Source organism: Girardinichthys multiradiatus, chromosome 23 (assembly GCF_021462225.1).
Source record: "Girardinichthys multiradiatus isolate DD_20200921_A chromosome 23, DD_fGirMul_XY1, whole genome shotgun sequence".
Classification (NCBI taxonomy): domain Eukaryota; kingdom Metazoa; phylum Chordata; class Actinopteri; order Cyprinodontiformes; family Goodeidae; genus Girardinichthys; species Girardinichthys multiradiatus.
The window spans coordinates 46,824,854-46,841,604 of record NC_061815.1 but is presented as its reverse complement, the minus strand read 5'-3'; the positions used below and the strand labels follow the sequence as shown (position 1 = coordinate 46,841,604).

General features: G+C 42.5%; 1 protein-coding gene and 1 long non-coding RNA gene across 7 annotated transcripts; one reads left to right on the top strand and one right to left on the bottom strand.

The window, feature by feature from the left end:
- Positions 1–5,862: 5,862 nt before the first annotated feature.
- On the top strand, positions 5,863–10,389 carry LOC124860652. Of its 6 annotated transcripts, none has more exons than XM_047354130.1 (7): positions 5,864–6,354; positions 6,461–6,520; positions 6,694–6,831; positions 7,033–7,114; positions 9,645–9,672; positions 9,920–9,973; positions 10,070–10,389. In XM_047354130.1, the coding sequence occupies exons 1-7, from the start codon at positions 6,259–6,261 to the stop codon at positions 10,080–10,082; spliced, it is 471 nt and encodes a 156-aa protein (XP_047210086.1). In that variant the 5' UTR covers positions 5,864–6,258; the 3' UTR covers positions 10,083–10,389. The 6 variants fall into 6 exon arrangements, with proteins under 6 accessions (XP_047210080.1, XP_047210086.1, XP_047210084.1 ...); XM_047354128.1 differs by having other exon boundaries at positions 9,645–9,694; XM_047354127.1 differs by having other exon boundaries at positions 9,645–9,694; positions 9,879–9,973.
- Positions 10,390–10,815: 426 nt separating this feature from the next.
- Positions 10,816–12,377, bottom strand: LOC124860653. Its single transcript, XR_007036407.1, has 2 exons — positions 11,668–12,377; positions 10,816–11,293 (listed from the first exon to the last, which is right to left on the bottom strand). It is a non-coding gene; the product is annotated as an uncharacterized LOC124860653 (long non-coding RNA).
- Between the last annotated feature and the right edge of the window lie 4,374 nt (positions 12,378–16,751).

The window sequence follows — 16,751 nt, the reverse complement described above, 5'->3', positions numbered from 1 at the left end:
AAGCACAGTCAGGGTGATTTACAACTTCATCCATACAACTATTGTCCTCCATCTGCAAAAGCCAGTTCACAGTTTTAGTTTCATTGTCCTATACTTCATCAGGCACAACAGGGTCGGAGAATCCACTTCCTGCTGTGGAAGGGCAAGGGGAATGATCCACATCGTCAGAAACGGCAGCAGCAGTGAGAAAGTTGACAGGAAGGAGAAGATTTCTGTGGAGAACCTTTGTCCTTTATGTGACGGGATCTCTGATGCAATACAAATTTATATCAGGTTTCACAGACACCACTTCCTAAACTGTTGATTCCCATTTGTCTGCAATTTTCCTTTTTCCTCGCTCACCACAATTAGCGACCAAAACTCTATCACCTACATCGAGAGGAGAACCTTTAGCCTTACGGTTGTAGTACATTGCTTGGTGGGCTTGTTCAGATTAACTATTTTGTTGAGCAATGCGGGCAGCCATTGAGAGGTCATGTTTGAGGCGAGAGACAAACTCATGATGGTCTACAACTGGGCCATTTGACAGTGCATGCTGGAAAACCACATCAATAGGCAGGCGCGGGACCCTGCCGAACATAAGGAAAAACGGTGCAAACCCAGTTGTTTCATGCTCAGTGCAATTGTAGCAGAATGTTAGCATTCTGAGCATCTGAGGCCATCTTGCCTTGGACTGGGGGGGGAAGTGCTCGTATCATGTTACCTAAGGTTCTATTGTAACGTTCAACAATGCCATTCCCCATCGGGTGGTATGGTGTAGTGTGAGATTTTTGTATGCCAGCCATTTCCAGCAGTTCTTTGATGAGAAGACTTTCGAAATTTGCTCCTTGATCTGAATGAATGCGTTTAGGAAAGCCATATATGCAAAAGAAGTCATCCCACAGACGACGAGCGACTTGTTTGGCTGACTGATTTTTGCATGGAAACGCATGTGCCATCTTGGAAAAGTGGTCTGTTACAACTAGGACATCCACACAACGCTTATCTGAGAGCTCAGCTGTCCAAAAGTCAATACAGACCAGTTCCATCGGCTCAGAAGTGTGAATACTTTCAAGGGGAGCTCTGTCATTAGGTTCTGGAGTTTTACCAACTACACATCGAAAACAACACCTCACATGGTTAATGATGTCACGTTCCATCCCAATCCAAAAGAATCTCTGTCTGGCGAGAGACAGCGTGCGAGCCTGGCCCTGATGACCAGCTGAATCATGGACTCCTTGGAGGACTTTGGCTTTTAAAGAGTCAGGGACAATAAACTGTCGAGTTGTCATGTTCATTTGATTATCTTTCTTAATTCTGTACATCAGGCAATCCTTAATGACAAGCTTAGGCCAATGTCTCAGCAGGTTCAAAACACCAGGTGACTCACTTGCTCGTTCACGTCTGGTGGGTCTCCTGCGACGCTGCATATAATAGAAAAGTCTGCCCAACACACCATCTTGACCTTGTAAATTAGCAAGGTCACTCTTTGGCATCAAGGCAGGTTGATCAAAGTCATTGAGTTGCAAGACAGTTGGATCAGTGGCTGTCATCTGACTGAAACCTCCGGACTCATGTGCCTCAAGAACCGCTGACACATCTTGTGATGTTAATGATGTCTGGGGAGTCGGTGAGGGCACCTCGGCGTTGTCGTCAGTGCACTCAACAACCAGTTGACAGTTGTTCGTACAACGAAACACATCTTGGACCGTTTTGTCCATCATACCGTTCACCTGGTTAAGTAGTGCGGTATATGGTTCAGTTACAATGCGATGGCTCAAGCATGACTGAACAAATGGTTCTCTACTCAAGGCATCAGCGACAACATTTTTGGTACCAGGAACATAGTTCAGATTGAAACTATAGGCAGCAAGCCTGGAAACCCAGCGCTGTTCACACGCATCTAACCTTGGCTTGGTTAGTATGTATGTCAATGGGTTGTTGTCTGTCCTGACTGTGAAATGACACCCTTTTAGCCAGTGGCTAAACTTGTCGCATATTGCCCATTTAAGAGCAAGAAATTCCAAGCGATGGCAGTTTGGCCCAGTTTGGCCCTCAGCTACTTTAGTAATAATGTCCGGCAGCGCGCTAACAAGTGCGCCCATCGCCGGAAAGGGGGTGGTCGCCGACATCGGGAGGCCCTGAGCCTGGACTGACTTAGTATCTGCCTCCGCGTCCTCCGTCCGGAGGAAGGGAGTGGAGACATCAGTCGCTGTCTCTGGGGAGGAATCGTCCGATTCCCGCCCAACACCAAAGATGTCCAATGCCTCATCGAGGGAGCATTGGTCCGCTATGGGGAATTCCCCTTCTAGCGGGGAGAAAATGGCTAGACGCCGCTGCTTCTCCTCCTGAGGCAGACGCCTGCAGGAAGGGCAGGTGGACCGCGGGGTCAAGGCCAGGCTTGCATGATCCGGACCGAGGCAGCCCTCGCAGATGGCATGCAGGTCGTAGGTCATGATGTACCCTGTGTTGCAAGCCGGGCAAAGGCGGATAGTGCCGACGTTAGCCATGGTTCTTGTAATTAGTGCTGTTAAGCTGTTCGCTGAAGAAAAATGGGAGCCGTTTGTCCGGTCTCACCGTAATTTATACGGACCGGGGTGGGGCCCACACAGCAGGTGGGCGTGGACTAAAGTTTTCAGTGCTGCGCTGCGCGCGAAGGGATAAACCCACTAGCGATAGCCTTAAAGGGCGAAGCCTATACGAAATAGAACAGCAGGTGTCAAGTTACACTGACGCTCTTTGCTGATTGGCTGATTCATTCCTCACTGTTCTATTTATAGCTCTGTGTATCTCCTACTGTAGATGTCTGGATGTGATTCTCTCTTTCTGCCTCTCTGTGTCTCACACACATCCATGGATTACTATCTTTCTGAGGACTTCCATTGACTTTCATTCATTCCTATGGCTTAAACCTGACCTAACCCTTTGACCATCTTCATAGGGGGCAACTACATGGCGGCCATTTGGTGTAGGGTCCTTAAACAGCATGTACTGCTGTTCCAACATCCAGACAACAGTGATTAGTCCTAAAGGGCAATTTATTTCATCAACCTTCAATGGTTACTAATGAGTTTTGAAAGCTGATAATAGCACAGACAATGATTTTAGAATAGCACATGGGTTCTACATAATTAATGGAAGTAACCCAGACCTGACAGGAGAACCATGCTGGATTTTCAAAATAAGACAAAACATGCTCTACAAAATAAAAGCCTTTAAACAATAGATGATTGCAGCACTGGGCTTCACACTAATGTTGGAGCTCACCCAGTGTTGGAAATGGGACCATGCTGGTCCTTTGAAATAAGGCTTAGTGAAACTATCAAAATAAAAGCCCCAATCTTTAATAATTACTAGTGATTGTACAAAAGACAAAAGAAGACAAAAGACTGCCTTCGCTCATGCTTTGAAAATTTTTACAATAGCCTGTATTGCTTTCGATTGCGAAGGATCTGTTCGGACTACTGTTTTGAGTAAATCCTGCTGAATCAAAGGGTCAGAAATGGAGTTCGAAGGCCTGAGCAGTCAATCACACAGCTGTTGGGGTTCATTAATTACCAAAGCAACAGAACACAGCTGCCAGTGAACTTAAGTTAACTCTGACAAAGAGTGGCTCTGAGCATGACCTTAGGCCAGAAGCTGCCATGACTGATCACATTCAAGCCAGCCATAACTGACAGCTACACTGGGCTTTCAAAATAAGACCTACCAATACTATACAAAATAAAAGCCTTCATATTTCCACAGCTGAGCATGGCAGATTTGGCTTTTATATGACAGCTGAGTTTTGGTCTCCAAAAAATGAATCTAATAGGCAGAATGGATTTTATTAGGGGTCTGTATGGACATATTCACAACTTTTTTGATCCTTTTATCACAATAGAACCAACACACAGACAACTGTTGGTTGTTCAAAGGTCTTTATGTGTCTTAATGATCAAACATGAGGCTGACTCACATACAAACTATTTTTTCATAAAAATACAACTCCATTAATCATCATGCATTGTTAGCACAAAAAGCCCCCCAGCCCCAGCCCTAAAAAATCACTGCAGCACCTCTGCTGATTGCACTGCTGTGAGCAATCAGCGGATTGACTGCGTTCTGAGACCAGAGTTTGCCTAGGCAAGTTTAACTGAGAAATAATATTTATGATTCTTGGTATCCTTCAAGAGGATAAAAGTCACAATCAGTAATTGGAGCTGATATTTCTGCATGGATTAAAAACAGGAGCATACTGTTAATTACAAACTACAAATCTACATTTAAAATAAGTACAGAGCATCAGTTTTGTAGGAGATCCATTAAATACCAGAAGCATTTAGGTGTGATTTTAGACCATGTAATGTTGTACTCACGTCTGTGACGTCATGAGCTCTCGCTGGGATTCACTAAACACAATGTAATGACTGGCTCAGTCTGTTAAAAAAAACGTTTTTTATTTTCGTTTTTTATAATGTCTTAAAGTTGATCTATTTACTATAAAGCTTTTAATAAAGTTATTTTATTTTTAAAATGTGTTTTTTGAAAAGCCAAGTCGTCAACAACGACACACCCCTACAGATGTCGCTCTCTGATTGGCTGACGCTGCGCCTAACCCCGGTCTGCTTCTCAGTGTTTTCATTGTGAGTCTGCTCCGGTCGAGGTAAGATGTCTCTGTGCTTTCTCTGTAAAATATCGTGTTTAGCTGCTTTATCAGGGTGAAATATGATTTAAAATGGTTAGGATTGTTAAACCTGATGCGTGTTTATAGACAGCTAGTGTGTTTTTATAAGTTTTGTTGTCGTGAAACGTTCGGTTTTAGCTTGTATAGATGCTAACTTGATAGCATCTGTTTGCTTTGTGTTTGATTTACATAAACACGGAAAAGTACAGAATAAAGGCAAGGGCTTTTCTTAATATTTTGTATGGTATTCACATTTTTTGTGTGGTTTAAAGTGAATTGCTGAGATATAATGAGGTAAAAAAAAAACCCGATCTTAAATCAGTCCGTGTTTACTCATCAGATAGTGTGCTGTGTCTCAAAGGAGCTCTGCATGTCCTGAAAAGCTCAAACATGTTTTGGGGAGGTTTACCCATCTACTTTATAAAGCTGTTTTGCCCTCATATGTCCATTTACATGTTTTTGCCCAAACATGCTGGGCTGCTGCTGGTCCAAAATATAAAATATATCGTTTGTTGAGCTACCACGTGTTACAAACCAGCACAAACATGCGTTGTTTACCGTCTGCTCTGCAGTGAAGCTTTGTTTCTGATGGTGAAAACGTGGATCAATGTAATGCTGGTTCTGTCTTTGTGTGGAACTGCACATTAGTAGAAGAGACGGATCTAAATACTTTTATGCTGATTTTATTTTAACAATAAAGACAGAAATGTATCACTAAAGTATTAAGTTTGTTGGTCTTTTATCACAGAGATCATGAGGAATATTTTCTAATCAACCATATGACTACTTGTAATTTGTTGCCTGATTGTTTGCAACTCTTCATATATGTTGACATTTATTATACTATGTTGACTTGCCATTCAGTATTTGTTCAATATTGTTTAATTTGCCTTTTATTCAGTTATCATATTTGATCAATTAAGATGGACTGGATATACATTTAAGAACAAATTCAACATGTTACAGCTGTGTTTGGTTATTTTAATTAGCTTCTAGAGTGAAAGATCTTGATAATTTGGTGAAACTTTATTTTTGTTTACACAAAAAAATCTTCACTTTGTTTTGGTTTTGATTCTTTTAAATACTACTAATGACCAGGGTTATGAAATGTGTTGATGTTTGAACATGATGTTGGTCCTTTAAGAGCATTAAAGAGCAATTTTGAGCTTTATCCCTGGTTTTAAATATATTTTGGAACTGAATATTTTGATTAGCATTGTTTTTAATGGATATTATTTTTGCTTTTTATTACAGCTTTTCACTTGTGCGAGACTTTGCGATTTGGAAGTTTTCCAGTGCTGCCAGCTGTGATCTTCACCTGTGCTTTACTACACCCACCTTAAATCATCTACACTACTGTTACATCTCAATCAGAAAACAACACACTGACTAGATAAACATATTCAGACACACAAGACATTTATTTTCAAAGCTACACATAATATTCACTAACACACACACTTTCACTCACATACTATCTTCCCACAAACACTGTTTCATTAATTTGGAACATATTTAAATACATTTCACAGTTTGTATTTTCTCTGTTGCTTTGGTCTAGATAACCTGTTTTTCCTCCCCCAGTTTTCTTCTGTTCTCATTGTCTTAACAGGATGCCACGCAAGGGACGACGCTCCGAGGCCACCAAGAAGAGATGGAGGACCCTGGACCTGGAGGACCTGCAGGGCAGCCAGCCGGACGTCGCCAAGGTATCTTGAGTTATAAATCGTAATAGTTTATTTTTGTCCTAGTATAACAGTAGTTGTTGGTAGTTTTGTGCTTTCAACATGGTTGTAATTATCCCTGTGTTTGCAGCCCAGGACATCCCCACCCACCGCGCAGGCTTGGACCCCCACCCAGTCTCCGGAGAAGAAGGTAAAGCTGTAGTTTACTTTTCAGTAATTCAATAGTTGAATAGTAGTGGATGTAAGTTGTCTTAAATTATTTAAAATATATTTGCAACAGAGCCTAAATCAGAGACCTCAAGATGTATAGTTTTGTGCGTCTTCTGTACTTTCTACCACATTTAAAGCTCCTCTTGAATTCAGGTGGAGGGAACTCCGACTGAGAGGACCAGGCCAGCCCGTCGCCAGCCCAGGAGAGCCGCCCCCACGTTGGAGGTTGACGCCCCCGCCGAGTCCTCTCCCGTGCCTCTCGAGGACCATGTCAGGGATGACAGCTGCCAGGTAACTTTCATGAATAATCTACTGTTGAAATGTCAAATATTTTGAATATCTACATCCTGGAAACTAAAGTTTGTTTGAACTGTTAACAGGATAATAAAAGTTTTTGTTTAATACAGTTGTATATTTTTAATTCATTAACTTATGAGCCAAAAAAATTATGCAAAAATGCTAAATTTATGCCATTTTCTGATTATGATTCAGGCTTCTTCGTTGGAACCCTGCGCCAGCGGTCCGCCTGTCCAGACTGTGAGGGCCACACATTGCCAGGCTGACTACAGATACGGTACATTTTCCCGTAATCACCAGTGCACCTGTATGGCTCTGACATTTTTAGCGTACCACAGTGAGGGGTTGCAGTGTGACACAGTGTTACTTGACAGAGTACTTGAGCAAGGAGATGCACTTTATGTTGGCATTAAACAGCAGCTCATGTTGGACGGTAGATTTGTTGATAATCATTTGACAGTTGAAGAGATGCCCCAACGAGTACTGACAGACGGGAACATCTACACTGTACACACAACAGGTGTAAGAGTTGGTCATGTTTTGTGTCAGAATGATAGCCCTCAAAGATCATGGCTAATGGGATTGCCTCTTGCTTCACAACTAGAGTGTCTGTCTGAAAATGTCACCCATGCTTTTCTTTTGGTGAATCCAGAGTGCATTGCAGTTTTCCGGGACAGAGACGGTAGGTTTGGAGTTTTTGATTCTCACTCCAGAAACTCAGCAGGCCTGCCCTATCCTAACGGAACTGCAGTAGTCATGACTTTTAGCGACCTAACGCTCATGGTTGAACATCTGTACAAACTCTTTGAGAACCGTGGCCCCTATGCCACGTATGAGTTTGTACCAGTATCGTTTGTCAGCGACGACATTGGTGATGCCCCTCCTCCGGCCTTGAGCAATCTGAATATTTCACCTGGATCCACACAAGCAAGCACAGGTGTTGAGAAACCAGAGAGCACTTCTGATGAAGAGGAAATGCCAGCTTGGCTTGCTGAAGTTGGAAAGAAGTCTGATGTCAACCAACAGGACGAGATGAAAAAGATCATGCAGGCCTTTTCAAAACAGTTAGTGCTCAAGAGTCAGTAGCCCGTACATGTAGTCTACCCCATAAAAAGTCATCACGCAGTGTCATTTTTATCCAAACTGATGAAGACTGTTTGAAAATGAGCCTTCCCATGAGCAAACGGATGAACATGGCCCCAGATGAATGTTTGGATGACAGGATTGCCTGAAAAATATCTCGTTTGGAATGCGTAGCGGAGCGACCCTCAATCGATGAAAATGAAGAACAAGACCCTGTCCCAGAATACCAAGTTGATGTCAACAGTGGAGCCATGCCAGCAATCGAAATACCCAAATTGAGCCCTGATTTTATTAGACAAATAGTAGTTTAAATGAGACTCAAGCGTCCATCAAAATCCAGACCCGTTCTTTTATTTGTTGACTGGAGGGGCGGGCTGTGGCAAGTCTCATGTTATCAAATGTGTTTACCAGGAAGCAACCAAGCTCTTGCGCCAGCTTCCCAGATTTGGTGATATTGGTGACATGTCTCAGCCCACGGTACTCCTCACAGCTTTTACTGGAACTGCAGCTTACAACATCTCAGGCAAGACTTTACATTCAGTTTTGAAGCTACCCAAAAGCTTAAAGCCACCATACAAAGGACTTGGAAATACACTGGAATGAAGTGAGAGCCGTTCTTTCCAATGTAGAAATCTTAATCAGCAATCAAGGAGTTGTTTGGAAGCAAAGGATTTACTCAACTCATCTCGGATCCAACAACGGAAAGGCAGACTCTCATTGACCACATTTACATATCTCAGCCAGAATATTGTGTTCAGTCAGGTGTGTTGCAGACTTATTACAGTTACCACAACCCTGTATATTGTATTTTGGCTTCATTTTCAGCTGCATCTTCACCCTGACTTGAGAGGAGGGCTGGGAAACAAATTACACTAGGACAATAGTCCTGTCATTTTTAATGGTACTCCATCTTAGGTAAAAACACCAAAGTGAGAACAAATAATCAGAATCAAATGTCCTCAATGATTCGCTTGGATACTGGAAATCCAGTTGATGTATTTAACAGGTAATAAGAATAACGGTGTCGGCTGACGGCCTGTACAGGTCCAGTAACGGCTGTGAAGCTTATTACTCTTGAATACAGCTACTTCAGACGACCACTGAACTAATTTGGAGACCAGTGCATTTTTGAAACATTTTATTTAACTCCCCTAGAGAACCTGCTAGAGTATTATTTATTTTCTGATCATGAGCCAATGCTCCAGTCTGATGGAGCAGTTTTTTCCACACTATGGACATTCTCCACTCCGCTCTGTTTGCTTGGCCATTATGTTAATTTGCTTTGAGTGGAAATAACCGTTTTTTGCCCAGTTTTAGTAAGTTTTTGCAGGCTTGAGAGCATGCAACGCACGGTATGACTCATGAGGGTTTCAAGAAGAGATGGAGGAGGCTGGACCTGGTCGATTTGCAGAGCGGCCCATCATACGTCACCAAGGTATCCAAAATCTAGCTGATGATAGACTATGAACCTAAAAAGTATTTTGTATGTTGCAATTATAGTAGCTGTTGGTAAAAGTTCAAATATAACATGAATCTCATGATTGTAATGATTCATGTATCCATGCTTTTAGCGCAGGACACCCCAACCCACCTGGCAACCAATCCTCCAAGCAGTCTACAGAGAACAAGATATATGGCTTTCATTTTGCTTTTCATTAACTGAGTTTAGGATAAGTTATTTTCTGTGCTTTTCTCATTGAAGTAATTTGTCTCTTTATGTCAAGGTTTCTGGACTCCGTGCCCCATGACCAGGTATGTCCATGACAAGTTCAGGGTAATTTGCAACAACACAATGAAGTTGTGATTGTACATTTTTCTCAAAACTTACTGCAGTTGCAACATCGACCCCTCCTGGGTCACCTACGTAGTTAGAAATCTGCATGTTCATGATTTTAAATGATGATGATTTTTCTTAAGACTTGAAAGTTTTATCATGATGTCTGTGTTTCTTTCAACATGCCGTGGGACGGGTCATCGCCATCAACAACTTGACCAACAGCTGGAGCGTCAACGAGGCGGGAGCAAACACACAGTCTGCAACCTCTGGACTTATGTAAGCTTAATTTCCACTGCATTTGTTAATTATCAAATAAATCAAAAAATGTACCATGTATATTAATGTTTTATTTATTTAAATTGAATTTTACAGGTGGCTATTTTGAACTTTCCTCCACTTCTCACCATGAAGGCTCTGATGTGAAGCAGCAGATCACATCCCAACAGGAAACTAAAGTGTCTCAAGTCAAAGAGCTTCAGAAGAAACTATAGCAGGAGATCACTGAGCTGAACTAATTACATGTATTGCTTTGTCAGACCAAATGTTATTGTTCAAATCCGTTCTGAAGGAAACTAATTGTCATGTTTGTCATCGCTAAGGACTTCAGTCATTTCATGGTGCTTTCTCTTAGTTCTTCAAGTTTATTTGGATCAATAAATGTCTATCAGTCGGTCGTGGCAGATGGCCGCTCACACTGAGCCTGGTTCTGCTGGAGGTTTCCTCCCTTTAAAGGGGAGTTTTTCCTCTCCACTGTCGCTACATGCATGCTCAGTATGAGGGATTGCTGCAAAGTCAACGCCAGTGACTGTCCACTGTCTCTACATGCTCATCCAGGAGGAGTGAATGCTGCAAGTCACTGACTGGATGCAATCTGCTGGGTTTCCTTAGATAGAAAAACTTTTTATCCAATTTGAATAAAAAGCTAACTCTGACTGCACTGTTAAATTGTTAGGATTAATTGTAATGTATGAACCTGACTGTTGTGAAGTGCCTTGAGACAACATGTGTTGTGAATTGGCGCTATATAAATAAAGCTGAATTGAATTGAATTATCTCAAGTATAAGGAAGTGGATTTACTTGTGTAAATTACCATTAAAACTCATGGTACAAACGCATCCTGATTCAGAAAGTTTTTATTTCCTCATCAACATGAATCATACTCTTGGCTACAGAATAAAATTTAACTACAATATTTAATAAAAACATTTAGTCATGTAAATGTAGAATGCTGAATTTGGTTGAACATTATTATTGCTGCTAAACTATTGTTCCCAGCTGTTTTTGAAATGCATTATTATGACAGGTTCCAGTCTGAGGCCATGTTTTAACCTCACGTAATGAAACCTGAATCCTGTTTCAGGTAAATGGAAAACAGTTTTTGGTGACTTTAATTGAACTAACACACAAATTTACAGTTCTTTTAAGCTCTTCATAGTTCTGCCCTGAAACCTGATGGGAGCTAAACCTAACGGCCAGAGAAACTTTGTGGTCCCAGAAGCACGTGTGGCTTATGTGGAACTGGTGCCTTCTCTTGGTGTTGCAATGAATGACAAGGAGCTCAAGTTGGCATCAGATATTTTTCTTTAATTCTCCATCTGCATTTCACACAATGGGCATCAAGATAAGGTCAGTCTCTGGCATAAACAAGCTCCTCGTCAATGATCCTCATGACTGAGGATTACCCATAATACCGTAACTACAATAAAGTCATTGAAAATTACAGTGATCGTATAGTGGATTTTGTCTACAGTAAATGAACAACCAATGAGTGTCTCTTTCAAAGAAAGTAGGGTAATTAAAATGCTAACATTTTATTTACTGGATGCCATTTTTATATTTTAGTTTATATAAACTTGCATCTTGGAACAATGCAAAAACATAAAAAAAAACTATATCTTTATATAAGACTGTTAATATACAACTCAGCCTTATGTTAATCATCTGCTACAAGAGATTTTGTAAAACATACCTGCATTTCACACAATGGGCATCGAGATAAGGTCAGTCTCTGGCATAAACAAGCTCCTGCAAGGAGGAGCCATAGTGTTACCGCGTGGGAAATTCCCATCACACTTTCTCACAAACTAAACGATTCTTAAACACGACAAAACAATATAATAGCAGAACTGGCGTGACCTGGATTAAACATATTTCAATAATATGCAAGAAAACAGAAACCATAAACATATTTTATAAAATGCATGAATAATATTTCTTTATCACAGCAGAGACACGTTACCTCGTCAATGATCCTCATGACTCTGAGGATTACCCATAATACCCCGCTCTTTCTAAGGTGAATACAATACGACTTTTTACCAGCAGATGGTGCATTTTAGCAGGATTTAACCTGAACCATTTTAACTATGTTACATACACCCCCCTTAAATTCTGCTAAAATGGGGTTGTATCAAACAAGTACACACCGCACTAAAATAAAAGTGCAATAAAGAGAGCACATAGTAGTCACATTAGTTCGAAACTTCCCCTAAGGAATAATGTTAGCGAAAGTGCGGCCAACACTCTTACCAACACAGACCCAAAAGATGCCATTTACACCCTTTGATATACAACCATTGCTCTCCAAAGCAATCACTGAGGAAAAAGAAAAAAAAAACAAAAAAACTTCGAAATAACAGAAATCTACCTTGCAAACATGGTCTGTACAAAGGAAAACAGAGAGTTCATAGTTGACATTGAACCATCCACAACCTGTTCGTTCATTTCACATACCAGTCTGGCTGGAGGCTTAACAGGCCTACCCGACCTAATGCATAACCGAAACGGCTGAGTGCAAACAACATCAGTTACGGGCAAGTCCGGTTTTGTGTTAGTACTATGCTCAGTTGAAAGACCATGTTGAACGAGTTCAGAGTGGACAGCTGCAGTTGTAAGGTTGGAAACTGGTTCAGGGGAGTTTGACAGTGCAACAGATTCATGGAGATCAGGTTCTTGCAAATCCTTGGTCACATCACTTGAGACAGGAACCACAATGACCACTGAAGAACCCCGTACTGGAACGTCAGAAGCACAGTCAGGGTGATTTACAACTTCATCCATACAACTATTGTCCTCCATCTGCAAAAGCCAGTTCACAGTTTTAGTTTCATTGTCCTATACTTCATCAGGCACAACAGGGTCGGAGAATCCACTTCCTGCTGTGGAAGGGCAAGGGGAATGATCCACATCGTCAGAAACGGCAGCAGCAGTGAGAAAGTTGACAGGAAGGAGAAGATTTCTGTGGAGAACCTTTGTCCTTTATGTGACGGGATCTCTGATGCAATACAAATTTATATCAGGTTTCACAGACACCACTTCATAAACTGTTGATTCCCATTTGTCTGCAATTTTCCTTTTTCCTCGCTCACCACGATTAGCGACCAAAACTCTATCACCTACATCGAGAGGAGAACCTTTAGCCTTACGGTTGTAGTACATTGCTTGGTGGGCTTGTTCAGATGAACTATTTTGTTGAGCAATGCGGGCAGCCATCGAGAGGTCATGTTTGAGGCGAGAGACAAACTCATGATGGTCTACAACTGGGCCATTCGACAGTGCATGCTGGAAAACCACATCAATAGGCAGGCGCGGGACCCTGCCGAACATAAGGAAAAACGGTGCAAACCCAGTTGTTTCATGCTCAGTGCAATTGTAGCAGAATGTTAGCATTCTGAGCATCTGAGGCCATCTTGCCTTGGACTGGGGGGGAAGTGCTCGTATCATGTTACCTAAGGTTCTATTGTAACGTTCAACAAAGCCATTCCCCATCGGGTGGTATGGTGTAGTGTGAGATTTTTGTATGCCAGCCATTTCCAGCAGTTCTTTGATGAGAAGACTTTCGAAATTTGCTCCTTGATCTGAATGAATGCGTTTAGGAAAGCCATATATGCAAAAGAAGTCATCCCACAGACGATGAGCGACTTGTTTGGCTGACTGATTTTTGCATGGAAACGCATGTGCCATCTTGGAAAAGTGGTCTGTTACAACTAGGACATCCACACAACGCTTATCTGAGAGCTCAGCTGTCCAAAAGTCAATACAGACCAGTTCCATCGGCTCAGAAGTGTGAATACTTTCAAGGGGAGCTCTGTCATTAGGTTCTGGAGTTTTACCAACTCTCTCTGTCTGGCGAGAGACAGCGTGCGAGCCTGGCCCTGATGACCAGCTGAATCATGGACTCCTTGGAGGACTTTGGCTTTTAAAGAGTCAGGGACAATAAACTGTCGAGTTGTCATGTTCATTTGATTATCTTTCTTAATTCTGTACATCAGGCCATCCTTAATGACAAGCTTAGGCAAATGTCTCAGCAGGTTCAAAACACCAGGTGACTCACTTGCTCGTTCACGTCTGGTGGGTCTCCTGCGACGCTGCATATAATAGAAAAGTCTGCCCAACACACCATCTTGACCTTGTAAATTAGCAAGGTCACTCTTTGGCATCAAGGCAGGTTGATCAAAGTCATTGAGTTGCAAGACAGTTGGATCAGTGGCTCTCATCTGACTGAAACCTCCGGACTCATGTGCCTCAAGAACCGCTGACACATCTTGTGATGTTAATGATGTCTGGGGAGTCGGTGAGGGCACCTCGGCGTTGTCGTCAGTGCACTCAACAACCAGTTGACAGTTGTTCGTACAACGAAACACATCTTGGACCGTTTTGTCCATCATACCGTTCACCTGGTTAAGTAGTGCGGTATATGGTTCAGTTACAATGCGATGGCTCAAGCATGACTGAACAAATGGTTCTCTACTCAAGGCATCAGCGACAACATTTTTGGTACCAGGAACATAGTTCAGATTGAAACTATAGGCAGCAAGCCTGGAAACCCATCGCTGTTCACACGCATCTAACCTTGGCTTGGTTAGTATGTATGTCAATGGGTTGTTGTCTGTCCTGACTGTGAAATGACACCCTTTTAGCCAGTGGCTAAACTTGTCGCATATTGCCCATTTAAGAGCAAGAAATTCCAAGCGATGGCAGTTTGGCCCAGTTTGGCCCTCAGCTACTTTAGTAATAATGTCCGGCAGCGCGCTAACAAGTGCGCCCATCGCCGGAAAGGGGGTGGTCGCCGACATCGGGAGGCCCTGAGCCTGGACTGACTTAGTATCTGCCTCCGCGTCCTCCGTCCGGAGGAAGGGAGTGGAGACATCAGTCGCTGTCTCTGGGGAGGAATCGTCCGATTCCCGCCCAACACCAAAGATGTCCAATGCCTCATCGAGGGAGCATTGGTCCGCTATGGGGAATTCCCCTTCTAGCGGGGAGAAAATGGCTAGACGCCGCTGCTTCTCCTCCTGAGGCAGACGCCTGCAGGAAGGGCAGGTGGACCGCGGGGTCAAGGCCAGGCTTGCATGATCCGGACCGAGGCAGCCCTCGCAGATGGCATGCAGGTCGTAGGTCATGATGTACCCTGTGTTGCAAGCCGGGCAAAGGCGGATAGTGCCGACGTTAGCCATGGTTCTTGTAATTAGTGCTGTTAAGCTGTTCGCTGAAGAAAAATGGGAGCCGTTTGTCCGGTCTCACCGTAATTTATACGGACCGGGGTGGGGCCCACACAGCAGGTGGGCGTGGACTAAAGTTTTCAGTGCTGCGCTGCGCGCGAAGGGATAAACCCACTAGCGATAGCCTTAAAGGGCGAAGCCTATACGAAATAGAACAGCAGGTGTCAAGTTACACTGACGCTCTTTGCTGATTGGCTGATTCATTCCTCACTGTTCTATTTATAGCTCTGTGTATCTCCTACTGTATATGTCTGGATGTGATTCTGTCTTTCTGCCTCTCTGTGTGTCACACACATCCATGGATTACTATCTTTCTGAGGACTTCCATTGACTTTCATTCATTCCTATGGCTTAAACCTGACCTAACCCTTTGACCATCTTCATAGGGGGCAACTACATGGCGGCCATTTGGTGTAGGGTCCTTAAACAGCATGTACTGCTGTTCCAACATCCAGACAACAGTGATTAGTCCTAAAGGGCAATTTATTTCATCAACCTTCAATGGTTACTAATGAGTTTTGAAAGCTGATAATAGCACAGACAATGATTTTAGAATAGCACATGGGTTCTACATAATTAATGGAAGTAACCCAGACCTGACAGGAGAACCATGCTGGATTTTCAAAATAAGACAAAACATGCTCTACAAAATAAAAGCCTTTAAACAAGAGATGATTGCAGCACTGGGCTTCACACTAATGTTGGAGCTCACCCAGTGTTGGAAATGGGACCATGCTGGTCCTTTGAAATAAGGCTTAGTGAAACTATCAAAATAAAAGCCCCAATCTTTAATAATTACTAGTGATTGTACAAAAGACAAAAGAAGACAAAAGACAGCCTTCGCTCATGCTTTGAAAATTTTTACAATAGCCTGTATTGCTTTCGATTGCGAAGGATCTGTTCGGACTACTGTTTTGAGTAAATCCTGCTGAATCAAAGGGGCAGAAATGGAGTTCGAAGGCCTGAGCAGTCAATCACACAGCTGTTGGGGTTCATTAATTACCAAAGCAACAGAACACAGCTGCCAGTGAACTTAAGTTAACTCTGACAAAGAGTGGCTCTGAGCATGACCTTAGGCCAGAAGTTGCCATGACTGATCACATTCAAGCCAGCCATAACTGACAGCTACACTGGGCTTTCAAAATAAGACCTACCAATACTATACAAAATAAAAGCCTTCATATTTCCACAGCTGAGCATGGCAGATTTGGCTTTTATATGACAGCTGAGTTTTGGTCTCCAAAAAATTAATCTAATAGGCAGAATGGATTTTATTAGGGGTCTGTATGGACACATTCACAACTTTTTTGATCCTTTTATCACAATAGAACCAACACACAAACAACTGTTGGTTGTTCAAAGGTCTTTATGTGTCTTAATGATCAAACATGAGGCTGACTCACATACAAACTATTTTTTCATAAAAATACAACTCCATTAATCATCATGCATTGTTAGCACAAAAAGCCCCCCAGCCCCAGCCCCAGCCCTAAAAAATCACTGCAGCACCTCTGCTGATTGCACTGCTGTGAGCAATCAGCGGATTGACTGCGTT

What these genes read in the sequence shown, in the direction of transcription:
- LOC124860652 (XM_047354124.1), top strand. Translation starts at nt 6,259, where the DNA reads ATGCCACGCAAGGGACGACGCTCCGAGGCCACCAAGAAGAGATGGAGG. An exon ending in GCCAGCCGGACGTCGCCAAG is followed by an intron (nt 6,355 to 6,460) that starts GTATCTTGAGTT and finishes CTGTGTTTGCAG; the next exon opens with CCCAGGACATCCCCACCCAC. An exon ending in TCAGGGATGACAGCTGCCAG is followed by an intron (nt 6,832 to 7,032) that starts GTAACTTTCATG and finishes ATTATGATTCAG; the next exon opens with GCTTCTTCGTTGGAACCCTG.